The sequence below is a fragment of the Euleptes europaea genome, chromosome 8 (genome assembly GCF_029931775.1).
Source record: "Euleptes europaea isolate rEulEur1 chromosome 8, rEulEur1.hap1, whole genome shotgun sequence".
NCBI classification, from domain to species: Eukaryota; Metazoa; Chordata; class Lepidosauria; order Squamata; family Sphaerodactylidae; genus Euleptes; species Euleptes europaea.
In genome coordinates this window covers 26,643,684-26,658,060 of record NC_079319.1, presented here as the reverse complement: position 1 = coordinate 26,658,060, position 14,377 = coordinate 26,643,684, and the positions used below count along the sequence as shown (strand labels likewise).

The following is a 14,377-nucleotide window of genomic DNA, read 5'->3' as shown; positions in this document are numbered from 1 at the left end:
CATTCCTTTCTACATGTAGTACGATACTGCCTCTTCTATGATGATGCCAATTGCAATATGTGAGTTTTTTTCTTCTGATTTTTCCTCCTACAGATTTATGCAGATTTAATTGACTAGCAGTGCCATTCTAAGTAGAGTTATAGTCTTCTGAGTTTATGAGGGTCCATAGGCTTAGAAGGGTGCAGCTGCTTAGAATGGCACTGTAAAATGCACACGATTAATTGACTATTTAATCAGGTGACAGCTTTAGTTTTAATTAATTGTGCTTCTTTTTCACAAAATGGGCTAAACCCAGGTTTTTTGCTGGCTGTAACCTAAATGAATAATTTCTCATTTCACTAAATAATTTTTTTGTTTCTTGTTCCAGACAATACTATGCCTACCTCACAGACACACAATGCAAGAGGGTAGGAACTCAGTGCTGGGTATTTGGGTAAGTGTTTGTTGTAGCTGAAAATGTAGGCGTCTAAACTTTTGCAGTCTGCCTCAGTGTGAATAGAATCTATGTTCCCAGAAGCTTGCAGGTGGATTCTTATCCATGCAGCAACCGAACCTGCTTGGTTTGGGGAAGCTTTCTTCATCTTGTGACTTCAGGTTATGTCCTAGGATCAAGACAGAGCTGAAATGTTCCTTCTCTGTGGAATGGTTGCTCATAATTAACCTCTGGTTCTTAATACACCTTGTAGTGGTTTAGGACACTAGTTCTTTTAAAACTGCTGAATGTTCTGTGGGGCATCAGCTGAACTTTATAAAATTCCCAGTACTTTCCCCTGTTCTATTTCTCTAACAGAAACAGGAAGACAGAAATAAACCAGGGTATAACACAGATTAGCCAACCTTTCCCCTGCCTCCCCATTTGCCCAAGTAAGGGAAGACTTGAGGTAGAGGAGAAAAAGGCCCATCCTGACTGCAACCTGACTGGAAGTTAGTCACCAACCTTCCACTTTTCTCTCCTAGCCCTTTCCTGTGGAAAAAAAAAAAGAACAATGGGCAGAGGAGAAGCAGGATGGAAGCTCTCCCCTCCCTCTGATAATGTACTCTGACTCCTATTTGTTTGTTCCAAGCATAGCCATATATGACACTTAATGTTCAGACATGACTGGGAAACTATAAATGGGACCAATGGTGGAGGTTGTTTATAAGTCTTGTGTGTGTCATATATTTAAACTGTGTGTGGCTAAAGCTCCTGTAGAATTTTGGTTTGAATAAAATATGAATTGTGCCTTTCAAAGTCATTTTGAATAATTAGAGCCAAATCTGGGGGTGACAATCTCCCCTAAATTGGCCATGGAATAAACTCAGGTTTCTCAAAGTGAAGGAAAGATTATACCTTTCCCTTTGGCATCATTTTACAGCTCCAGCAGTTATGCAATAACAATGAAGGGGCCTACAGGTGCCTAAAATGGTACCCAGATTTCTGTAGAAATATCAAACCCATCCTTAGCATATTAGACTGACCAGCCATCCTTCAAATGTTCTTTTGTGGCGCGTAATTTATCTCAGCGGTTCAAACTGTACCAGGTGTTAACGGAAGGATTTTCTATTCATGGCATAGCTTACCCTGGTCTGCATGGCTTTCTCCTTATAGCACTCTGTAATGTGTATTCTTAGGGTGGGGGCAGGGAAAAGGGATCTTGCCTTGAGGTGAATTAGATGACCTCCCAGCTTCTTGCAGGTTTCATTAGTGTTTTGAAACTGTGCATTTTTTCCTATTGTCCCACCTAGCTTAGCAGAAGAAAGGAAGCAAATCTGTGTACAATACCAAAGCATTTCAAAAGAAAGCTTCCTAATCACAAAGTGACAGAAACAGCAATATTCAGATCAGCAGTCTGTCCTTGTAGAGAAGATCAGCCTGGAGCTAATAGGCATGGAGGGATTTTCTTTACTCCTGCTTTTGGCATTTGGCAAAAATAAACAGACCAGTTGAATCACTTTACTTGGCTGTACTTAGAAACATTTTCCCTGTCATCATTTCCTCAGTGTCCGATCCATCTTCAAGGTCTCATCTTAATGGTTCTTGATGGTAGTTCCTTTCCAGGCCAAAAAAAGGCTCTTGTGAAAGAACAGGCCTCCTTTTCTGTCAGAAAGGCTTGGTGTTCTCCCCTATATTCATTAAAACTGTGTAAAAATGAGTAATTATGGGAGAATACACCAAACTGCCCATGTTTTTGCATGCATGCCTCATTGAACAGTCAAAAAATGTTCGATGTTTATTTTTGCAAGGGAAGAGTTGTAAAGTGTGCGCATGTATGCATATATACACAATTCCCTACTCTCTTGCTGACCCTCCCACCCCTTCTAAACCAAAAATCCTAACTTTTCAAGGGGATGGAAAAATGACTGGACATGGAGGCTAGCTCTAAACATGTGGTAAGTCTCCAAGAAAACCACAGTTCCCATAAATCCTGGTAGGATGTCACACTGTCCAGTCTGAGCCTATTTGCTGTGGTCAGTTACTCTCCTCTCCCTCCACCCTTTGCGAAAGTATGATTTGTGGCTTCAGGGAGGGGTGGATAGTCTACTGGATAAGGAGCGGGCATTTTGTGTGCCAGTTTGAACCTGGCCCAGTCTGAAGCGGCCTGTATCCAAACTTAATACTTTGCAAACTTTTTGAGCAGCCAGTTTGCTTTCCATCTTCCTACACTCAAGGGTTTATCAGCATCACTAGAAATGAGGATAATCACGGGCAACTCCCAGACGTTTTGGTGCCTCTGGCAATAAATTCCAGCTGTGGTCCTCTCTTAGTAGTTATTTTGGGGCACAATCCACCAGGAAGTAATCTTCCATGAGTCTTGCTGAAATGAACAGGGATCTGTGGAAGAATTCCAGGTGCGTTCAGCTTATGTTTCTGGTTTGCTTTTTTAACATGATGAAAGCCACAGTCTTGCTTGCCTAAGCCTGAAGAAAGAGAACAAGGCAAGATATGAGAATTCAGACTTTAAATAGGGGAGTGTCACCTTCCACAATCTCAGTTGATGGGGCTATCATGCCTAACATATCCCGTTCCAGCTCTTTTGATAGCTTCATAAGCCAGATGTGGAAGCACCAATAAATGTGGAGCCCTGGGCCTAAGTTTCCTTTGTCCTAACATATCCTTTCTTTCTTTTTTACTTAACATACCAAAGGGCTTTGGGGTGGGGTGTCGTGGCAGCTTGCTTCAGATTCTATGGGCTAGAACCACCCTTTTAGAATGTTTGAGTTGCCCGACTTTTTACTTCCTGGCAAAGACCATCTTGGACCTTTTGCCAGATTGCCTTCTAACAAAGAGTTGTGCCTGTCAGAGCTGATCCCAGAGGAGGCTGTGTCCCAGAAAAGGATGCCCCACAAATGGTGAAAAAGTTTGCACGCTGATGGGCCTCTGCTTGGGTGCCAGTGGCAGCTCATTTGGTCACTAGTGCTTATCGGCTGCTATGGAAGTAGTGGAGTCTGCCCACATCAGTAACCTGGGTCAAGTCATTCAGGCCATCGTGAATTGGCTGTGTCCATATACATGGCCCTTGACACATTAACAGCTGTGAAAAAAGGACCAGGCCCTCTTGGAGCTTACCCATCTAACTGTTGGTAAGATGGGGAGGGCGGAGGCAAAGCAGCAGACAGGGGAAGAATGGGAAAGGGATTTTGAGTAAGATCTACAGTTGTTCCTAAACAGCAGCGTTTGACATTTCCACAATAGTGAAGTCACCTGAGTAAAAGAACAAGCAGTGCTTGGAAGAAATAATCAGGGACCTTGCTGCTACAGATCTTAAGGGCAGGGATCCTCATTTGGATAGAAGCCAATTAAAAGCAATTCTCATTAATGCTTATAAACTAATGCAAGTGAAACTATTGATGACATTCATTCATATTTAGTATATGCTCCTTATTCTGACATCTCGGCCTCTGGTTTAGAATGCATGGAGATCAGAGGGGAGGGGCATGGGAGAAGAGGCGGTTGGAGAGGAAGACTGCTGGGGCTGGCAATGCTGCAGGCCCGACCTGCCAGGGGGCACGGCTGATGTAGACCCGAAATCTCAGCATCTTGGATGTTGTTTCTGACAAGACCTTGTGCCTCAGTGCACCCTGGGAAATGTGGTCCCAGGGTATCTGACATTGTCGTCACAGCTGTTTGTTAGAAAAAGCACCCTAGGATGTGAAATGGAGGAGAGAAATTCTTACCTGCATAAGGTCCCTCTGCCAGGCCAGGGTGCAGCAAAAGCCTGCAGACCTACATGAAGGCAGGGGGCCATAACTAAAAATGAATAAGTAACAAAATACACCCCCCAGTTCTAACTAACAAACACAAACCAGAAACAAAAAAAAAGAAATGGTTTATGCCCCTGTTTGCAGACCCTTCAATTGTATGATGTTCTCCATGTATGAAGAAAGGAGCTGGGTTTTTTTTTTTATGTGTGTGTGTAAAGTGCCGTCAAGTCGCAGCCGACTTATGGTGACCCCTTTTGGGGTTTTCATGGCAAGAGACTAACAGAAGTGGGTTGCCAGTGCCTTCCTCTGCACAGCAACCCTGGTATTCCTTGGTGGTCTCCCATCCAAATACTAACCAGGGCTGACCCTGCTTAGCTTCTGAGATCTGACGAGATCAGGCTAGCCTGGGCCAACCAGGTCAGGGCATTTTTTTTAATACCCATTGTCTTTTGGTTTAAAGAGCTCCAATTACAAATAACTGTGACCCAGAGACAGTTAATATGACATGCATCTCTTCCCTGTCTCACTGGTGTGTGTGTGTGTGTGAGAGAGAGAAACGAGCTTTCATCTGCCTGAAAGCTGCTTAGCGTCTCACAAGAAGGATTAGGTTTCCTTTCTTTAAACATAATCTCAGATCATAAGTTAAATGAATTTAGACATCCAGTGAAATCCCTCTCCTTGTAAAACAAGACTTCGAGCAGAAAGGAGAGGCTTCTAGGGAAGTGACTGCCTGGCCTGTGTGTCCTCTGTCAGTGTATAAAGTTCAACATCCTGCAGTACCAGTTCTGCACTGTGAAAAATCTGGATTTGAGGGCTGTTTTGATGGTCCCAATTAAGCTTATTTTTGCATCATTTGCTTTATTTTTTGCCTTTTTTGTACTAGTCGTGGGGAGGGGCAAGAAACTGTGCCAGGGTTCAGCCTGCAGGTGTGTGTCTGTCTGAAGTGCTGTCAAGTTGCAGAGAACTTACGGAGTTGTAGGTTTGCCAACCTCCATAAAATGTGGGGGGATAGGGAGGCCAGCAATAGATGACAAACCCTGCAGCTGCCCTCAGCCATAGGCCTGGTGGAACAATCCCGTCTTGCAGCCCCTGCGGAACTCTTTAAGGTCCCGCAGGGCCCTGATGTTATTAGGGAGAGAATTCTACCAGGCCGGGGACAGCCGCATGCTCCTGGGGCCAGGGACCACCAGCAGATTAGAATTAGCAGAACGTAGTGATCTATGGGGGGTATACCAGGAGAGGCAGTACTTGGATGGGAGACCACCAAGTAAATCCAAGGTTGTTACACAGAGGCAGTCAATGCAAATGTCCTTTGTTCATCTCTTGCCACGAACACCCTTAAGTTGGCTGTTGAGTTGACTGTGCTTTCCACCACCACTGAGCCCTCCTCCCTTCCTCTTCACCAGGAAGCAGCTTGGGAACTAGTCATGATGCACACCTATTCTCTCCAGGATCAGAGGAGCATGCCGAATATATTAGGTGCTGTGGAACACAGGCAGGATGGTGCTGCTGCAGTTGTCTTGTTTGTGGGCTTCCTGGAGGCCCCTGGTTGGCCGCTGTGTGAACAGACTGCTGGACTTGATGGGCCTTGGTCTGATCCAGCATGGCTTTTCTTATGGAAAGATGGCAAACCCACCGAGCTGGTTTGAACTGATGGAGCTGCTTTTTACTGAGTCAGGTCCATCTAACTTGGTGCTCTTTACTGTGACTCAGTTCGAGCAATGTTTCTTCTGTTCTTCCCTCCAGGGCAATCGGTTTCCTTGAAGCAATTGTCTGCATCAAGTTTGGTCAAGACCTCTTCTCTAAAACACAAATATTATATGTTATATTTTGGCTCATCTGTGTGGTAAGTTGCACTTCACTTTGTAAATGGTGATGTTCTTCATCTCAGCTGCAAAACCGATCAAGCGTTGCTGTGTCTACTTCTGTGGAGTTGCAGTGTCCTGGTGTTTGTTGCTCTGTGTGTCCCCACAGAAAGAAACAAGATTGGTGGTGGGGGGGGGAAATACCAGAATCAGGACCTTTTTGGTAATGGCACCAGGATTGCCTTCCCAAAGAGGCTTGCCTGACACTAATTAGGAACTATTTCAGCACCAACCAAAGATGTTTTTATTTCTCCAAGTTTTTTGAGAGAGCTCCCCTCCTTGTGGAGCTTTATTATTTGGCCTGCTTTTATTGGTGGTGTTTTTGTTGTTTTTTAAAGGAGACTTTTTACTTATTTACAATATTTATTATTTTTCTTCCTGGAGGGACACAAAGCAGCTTACAACAATTTTTAAAATTCAAAATTTACTATGTATTTCCTGATTGATGCTTTTAGAAGTTTATTCATTATTTTAATATTGTTAATTTGAGGCTGTTTTATTAGTTTTATCTGCTATTGCTGATTTTGTCTTTTATTGTGATGTCTGCTTGTTTATATTGTATGAGCTGCCTCCAAGATGCCAGTATAGAGAGATGTGTTTTAAACAAATAAGCCATGTATCAATAGCTAGATCTACCAGGGCAGCTGCTGGCTACCTCTAGCATAATGTGATTTGTGTGGAAAGTACACTGGGGCACATGTTTATGACTTGGTTCAGTGGAGATTCCTCTAGATTGAAACCCACTGAAATTAAATGGTTACTGGACTGAAATTAAATGGTTACTGCATGAGTCCACTTGCTGTGCTCCTGCGCATCCTCTTTCACTGGAGGGCTAACAGGAAGTTCTGTTTGATTGCACTTCAAAATGGGCACAAGTTCAGGAACTTGGGCTGCGTAAATGCTGCCATACTGTTGGAGATCAGAGGAACTGGGAGCAAGTTTCTTGCAAAGCAGAAGAACAGTCATGAGCTCTGGCAGCAAGGGCAGTTAGTCTAGACTAGTTCATAGCATGCAGAGTGACTTTGTTATGTGAAGCAGCATTGTGAGATGTCTTTCTTCATCATTCTTCAAATGCACATGGTGCGGTTTGTAAGAAGCCAAAGTGTCCTGGAGGTGTGGCTTGCCATAACACTAGCTCTTTTGAGCACAATGGACTCTAGTCGAACGCAGATGAACATCGGTCTGTACTTTGCTGCCCTGAGGCCAGCTGGATCCCCATAGGCAGTGCCATCCAATCCCGAGTCCGCTGTAAGCATTGATCATTGCTAGGCTCACACATCTAAAAGTGCGAGGTCAGTAGCATAGTACTGGGGGTTCAAAACATGTTATCAAGAAACCCAAAGGCATGAATAGTGTCAGTATGTCACTAGCAAACTGTATGTGAATAACGGCCTATCGATAAGCATGGAAGGACTCCCTGATCTCCTGTTACTCTTTATCTAAATGACTGGGGTCTAATCTACATTGCAAGGAAGACTAGGAATGTCCATCAGAATGCTGTTAGTTCTTTGTGGGAAGCCATGTCGGTGAAAATGATGTAGAAAAGGGGCTAATTTTTTTTGTTCTGGTTACATCATAGTAACAAAAATTTTAGCCTGCAGTTTTCTAAAATCTGCACTCAGGTTTTTGCTGTCTTGTGGGGCTTTTCACCTCTCCTTTTCCTTCCCCCCCCCCCAATGTTACAGGCTATTACTACTTTCCTGTGTTTATATGGAATGGTTTGGTACGCAGACCGCTATGGACAGCGAGAAAAGGTATGTTTAGCGGGAAACGCAGCCCTTGATAGGAAGCAGCTTTTGGGGTTGCAGATCACATACAGTTTACCCAGAAAAGTTACAAGAATTGTTGACAAAGTATTGTGGAGGTTAAGGTAGACGTGCATATGGTGGTGTCATTTCAAATTCCCATAGCAGGAAGTGTGTTGAACGAGTGAATTGGTCAGAAATGTAAGTGCTCCTGAGCTAAAATCACCTGAAAACCACAGGAGGAGGGCATTGCCTTCCCCAGCCCTTCCTAAATGGTGCCCCTGCTTGCCTGTTCATGTACCAGGCTAAATCCTGCCTTACGTCTTCATGCAAGAATGTGGATATTCGGCTGCAATCCTGAGAACACTTCCCTGGGAATAGGCACTACTGAATAAAATGGGACTTACTTTTGAATAGATGCTCTTAGGGTTGCTCCCTATGCCGCCAAAAGAGAGCCAGCGTGGTGTAGTGGTTTGGAGCGGCGGACTCTGATCTGGAGAACCGGGTTTGATTCCCCATTCCTACACACATGAAGCCAGCTAGTTGACCTTGGGCTAGTCACACTCTTTCAGCCTCACCTACCTCACAGGGTGTCTGGTGTGGGGAGGGGAGGGGAAGGGAGGGTGATTGTAAGCCGGTTTCATTCTTCCTTAAGTGGTAGAGAAAGTCAGCATATAAAAACCTTCAAAAATCACGGAGACCCCCTTTCTATCATGTGCCGGTAGTCACAGGATTGAGCATAATGCGTATGGTCAAAAAAAGTGGTTGATGCACCCATCCTTTCTGTGACAAGCAGAACAATCAGTTAGGCCCAACTCCTTCTGTGTTATGTAGGCAACAACTATTATTCATTCCAGTTTTGCAAAGTATAGCTAGGAAGCCATTACCGTCACCATACCTGGTTAGAAAGGCATGCTGGTATCCAAACATTGGAGAAAGGTTTGAGTTACACTGTGGAATAGAGGGAACTGAATCAGCCTTGCTGTCTGTCTGGTTCCTTGTCCTCTCTGCTACTGAACCCGCATGGAGTAGGGTATTCACTCAGTTATCTCAGCAATTATAAACTTACATGTTTGATAGGGCCTGGATATGAAACGTACTAATCGCAAAGTCACTGATGGCCATCTTTGTTTTCACAGACTTTGTCGGAAAGCGAGGACAGTTTGTACATCCCTGATGCTTCCTGGCTAAACTCTAAGTTCTCTAGAGGTACTGGCGCCTCATATGGTACATTCTGTCCCTTTTTGTCAATAGCGCTCATATGCTTTTAGTTGCTCATTTGAAACTTTCAGTGAAGAATCCTTCCTGTAACATTATAATACTGACAGGCTACCATCTGTGGTGAATGTGGTCTTGGATTCTGCCCCCCACCTTGGTTGTTTCTTCAGCAGCATTCCCAGCTGAATTGTTCTTATCTTCCATCCCAATTGCCCAGATATGTCCCTCTTGACCTTAATACACAACAACGTAGGTATGTTTTGAGGCCTCTGGACGACAGTGGCAGCCCTCAGGACGCAGTGCCGCAACTGCTCCGCTGTCAAGTATGGAAAATGTTGCAGATGCTGCTGGCAGGATGGTGCCCAGTGGCCCCCTTGAGCAATTTTCCCTTGAGCGTGCCTGTGAGGGTGATTGAATGTCCTTGTGTGTTTAATGTAGCAACATGGCCCAAGTGATGGAGAACAGCCTCTCAAATCAAATCAAATTTATTAATGCGGTCAACTGACCAGTCACATGCCAACACCTCAAAATGTCCAGACTCAATAGTTTTGCACCGCAGAATCACAGACAAATAAAGGTGTAAGATCAATAAAAACAACCCCTGGTTAAAATTATCACCTTAAAATTTAAAAATTGTAAAATATTTTAATGATCACTCTCTAATAAAGTTCTGCGTATTTTAATAGCAGCAGCGCAGAACTTGGCAGTTTGGAGCATAAGATGAGAATCGAGGATAGCCTCTCCTTCCTCCCGGTTGCCCTTGGTCAGGGTCCCCAACCTTGTTGAACCTGTGGGCACCTTTGGAATTTTGAAAACAGGTAGTTGACACCACAACAGAATCACTGCGGTGGGAGAGGCGAGAGCAATCCCAAAATGGCTGCCATGGGCATGAGTTCCACTCACAAAATGTTGGGAGATTCTACAAAATGTTAAGAGGTTCCAAGCCAAGCATCCTACGATTTGGGAGAGGGGAGCTATCTCTAAATGGGTGCGCCAAAGGGGATGTCTCCTAGGTTCTTCCAGAGCACCTCCTTGTCCAGTGAAGTGGAGAAAAGCCATGACTGGATGATTTGTTTTGGGGGTGAAATGCTTTGAGGAAGAAGTCAGTGGGAACCAGGAATCAATTGTCAGGTGCCGTGGTATCCATGAGCACCACACTGGGGAATATTGTCCTGAAAAATGTGCCTGGTTTGTCTCAAATCAAGTTCCCTGTCGGTCTGAAGAAGTTACAATAAAAAATCCTGACACCAAAATCTGTTTCTAGCTGCCTGTCATCCTCCTCCCAGTCTAACTGCTGGTTTTCCTGTCGTTAGGACTCTAATCCTATTGGCTCATTCAGCTATGAATACATTATAGCTAAGGCCAAAGCTAAGAGAAGTTTAACTCTCTCCTTCTGCAGTCCTTTTCTCATTCTTCATACTCTCCTGCACATGTTCCCAGTTAGCATACTTTTCAATTTGGGAGTTTAGTGAAATCTATTCCCTCTATCAAGATTTTCATGTCGAAACCTTTCTTACAGAGACCCACTGTAGTCTCTCCTTGGTTGCATTTTAGTGACCAGTGTGTCTGCATGCTAACTCTTTATTAAGGAAAAGAGTGATAAATATTTGAGAAGACTAATCATTATTACATTGCAATTAACAAGTTGCCATAATGGGGGGTGGGGGAGGAAATAAGATGGTAGTTAAACCACTAGGTGGCATACTGGTTTCAAGCAAATTGTATCAAAATGTATTATCAGACCCAACTGTTGTATTTTTTAAAAGCAAAAGATCCTTTTAAATACCTAATTCCACGTCCACTTGCTAGGAATGGAAGACAGTCCACCTAAACACTCTGGCAACAGTGAGGGCCATTCGTCTAGGAGGAGGAATCGCCATTCGAGAACAAAAGTGACCAATGGGATTGGCAAGAGATAGAACAGCAGTTTCCAGATTTGTTCCGGAAGTGTGCCTGAGAGCAAAGAAAACTAAACCGGGCCTGGTTCTGAATTCCCTGCTTGAAGGTTGACAAGAGAAGAGGAAGAGATGGAAGGGGATGACATCTTTAGCAACCAGAGGCCTAGAACTTTGTTTAAGATGGAGCTCACCTGTGTATTGCAGACCATTAGCTGCCATTCACTGGATTAAATTTAACCTCTTCTGCACTTGACACTCCAAACAGATGTAAGACGAAAAAACAGTTGCTTGCTCTCGAAGGGTTTGTGTGCTATTCTTTGTTACGGTCATGCAAATGCCTTCTTTGAAAGCCCTTCTTTAGTTGAAGATGATAACACAAAAGCAGCCCCTGGGGTTGGCTCAGTTGCTTTTGTGGTGGGTTCTCAAAAACTTTGTTTTGCATCTTCTTTTATTATTGTTGTTGTTGTTGAACAGGATGTTTTGGTTGAAAGCCCATGTTCTCAGTCAGTCAGCTGAACCTTTCTGCATTTAGCTTAAAAAAAACAATCAGCAAGGTGTCATAAAGTATTAGAGCATGTGCCGGTGGTTTTATACAGTTAACGGTACCTTTTCTAATGCTAACAAATGTTCGTCATGTTCGTTCCCATCTCAGATACTCGTGAAATTCTATTGCACAATTAAGAGAAGGGTCTGCCCTCCCAGAGATGTATATGTAGCTTCATTTGCCCTTATGGATACTCCTTAAAAAAAAAAATTTGCCGGCATCTCCAGTGTTTCCTGTATCATCTCTTCAGCTTCACCATGCCTTTCAGACAGATTCCTCTTAAGAGGCCAACAGCAACAAAATGATCCCCGTTTTAAAGGAACGGTTGTGCTTAAGCCTAAGAAGATGGCTTATCTGGCAAAGTGCTACAAGCCTCTCTTTGTTTTTGTTTTTTAAAAACATATCATTTATACAAACTCACTCTGCCTATTCTTGGCTAGTTTATAGGGTCAGTTTTACAGTACTGTCTGCATTTCTTTAAAAAGAATGATCAAACGGTATTTCATTATCAAGTTCACCAAACTGAGTAATTCCGAAGAAGACAAGGACGATAATAATTTAAACCATGTATGTTATTTCGCTCTTAAGTTATCAGAGCGAAGACCTTCTTTGGCATAGATTCTTTCCCCCACACCTAGCCGGTGTGTCTGTCTGGCAGTTGTGTTGTGGGGTTGTGACAAAGGCAGCAGGTTAGGTAGGACTCCATATCCATACAGTAAATATAATGGCTCTTCAGCTGAGAAATGCCACTGGGTATGATTTGCTGCCAGATATGTACCAGACAATAATAAAATATTGTGAAAGTCCACAGGTAAATAGAGAGGCCATGGTAATCCATGTCTCCGCACGTGCCACAGGGGATCAGCTTTTGGAATGCACTCTTTGCAGCTACTAATTGGTGTTTTTCATTTGTCACCAGTGTGCAAGTGCTTGCATCGAAAGCTGCTACATCTGTATTCTATTGGCTGCATCTGTGCTAAATGTTACATGGGAGAAAATACGTATCTTGGAGATTTTTTCCCACAACACACATTGGTTTCTTCTGTATATTCTTGAAGTTGTATATTGTTATCTCTTGGTGTTCTTCGCATGTTAAAGCACTCTTGAATGTATTTATTTTAACTCTCGATTCCCTTATGGGTCATTTGCTACTAGAGAAACCAGTGGCTTGAATCCAGAGATCAATACGAATTTTTGCAGTGTTCCCCACCCCCTAGCAGTCCCTTTCAATCTCTGGGAAGATGATTTCTTGGGGGTCACAGGACTTGCATGGACAGATTGCTGTGTTGGGCTGGGAGGGGGCTGCTGTGAGAAGGATGTTGCGGGCCCAAAATCATCCCTCTTCCATCAGCAGAGCTTTACTTGTTGAAGAGGGAGAAAAAAAGGGACTGCAGGAGGGAGTGGAAAATGTCAGGAACTTAACAGCTTACAGATTGATGGATCCAAGACACAGTAATTTTTCTGTTTATTCAAGACCAAAGTCAGAATCTGTTGATATCCTTGTGAACATTTCATACTGTTCACTTTAGTGTTATCATCACCTACATTCCCTAAAGAGCTTATTTGCAAAGCCTGCGACATGCTGAATTCCAGCTCTGCTGTCGAGTGAATAGTAAATATCTCACTTGATTCATTAGAGATGGAGACCCAAGTATATACATAGCAGTTTCATATGCAAAAGCTACATTTGTCAATAAAAAGTAGTGTTTATATCATACACAGAATGTACATGCAGACCTTTAAAAATAAAAACAGAAATTGCTGTTGCTATTTATGGTGGTTGGGTTACAAAGGGGTGTGTGTGTTTGTGTGATTATATATCCAGAGAGAGAGAATGCTTCCCTCTTCCAACAGCAATGAAAAACCACCTCCAGGGTTACTGTCAGCAATACATAGATATGCCTACATGCGTGCAGAAGTGCGCTTTGTGTGCCCTTTGACATCTTTAGATGCGATCCTATGCACACTGTTTCCTTTAAAGGAGTTATAAAAGACAATCTTGCATGGTTAAAAGATTTTAAAAAATGCTTTCTTAATCTCCCTAGAAGAGTAAAGATGGTACCTGCCCATGATACGCTACCCATGCTCATCTTTCCCTTGCTTGTTTAATTGTAAATTATGTAAAATATTCAGATATTGTGTGGGAAAAATTGCTTTTTCTGTGCTGAAATCAGTTAATTCTTGTGACAAAAGACATACTCATTTCATACGATGTCTTCTGAATGGTGTTTATGTTCTGTGTATTTCCCTGGAAGTGAGACCTGGACCAATAGAAACTGGGAAGAGGAGCTTTGATCAGGTCTAGAAATATGATGTGGTTAGACTTGAGAGATGTATCCCGCAACTGGTGAATTCCACATGTGAGCTCTACCTCTCTCACACTTGGATTGAATTCTGGACGGTATTATTTTCTACCATTTAAGAGGCTTTCCCCCCTATTCTTTTCATGTCCCTCCATCCTACCTTTTACAGTTGTCCTAACTGACTACACTCCAGGTTACATATGTGTGTGTGTGTGTCTGTTTTTTTAAAGAACCATTTACAATGTGCTTACTGAAGAAGAGGTTAACTTTGGTTCCTCTGGAGATTGTGCTGTATGAGCAGTCATTGATGGGGGGCCGAAACAGTGAACAACAGCAACAGGTTAGAACACTGCAAAATAGCTCTGATGAAAAGAGGCATTTTTTTAAGGCCCAGAGAGGGTCAAATGAGAAGGGAGCACCCTAGCCGCCGAAAACAAAGTTATTGCCAGCTTACCAGTATTAAAACAGTGTGGAACACCGCTATGTATAAAATGCAGTATCTAATCAATACATTGGGAGTTTGGTTTCAGCTCTGCTTCTGGCTACTCACCTGTGAAAAATAAAATCCTGAATGCCTAAGAATAATTTGGTGTCGTTCTTTGTTTTTTTAAAAAAAAACTTC

At 43.1% G+C, this 14,377-nt stretch overlaps 1 protein-coding gene across 1 annotated transcript in view; it reads left to right on the top strand.

Annotated features, from left to right (window-relative positions):
* PTDSS1 (phosphatidylserine synthase 1) overlaps positions 1-11,035 on the top strand; it is a 40,145-nt gene extending 29,110 nt beyond the window's left edge. The window contains exons 9-13 of the mRNA XM_056854003.1: positions 368-433; positions 5,929-6,028; positions 7,733-7,801; positions 8,932-9,001; positions 10,820-11,035. Coding sequence (XP_056709981.1) covers positions 368-433; positions 5,929-6,028; positions 7,733-7,801; positions 8,932-9,001; positions 10,820-10,929 — 415 coding nt within the window. The 3' untranslated portion in view covers positions 10,930-11,035. The remainder of the gene's footprint in view (positions 1-367; positions 434-5,928; positions 6,029-7,732; positions 7,802-8,931; positions 9,002-10,819) is intronic.
* Positions 11,036-14,377: the final 3,342 nt, after the last annotated feature.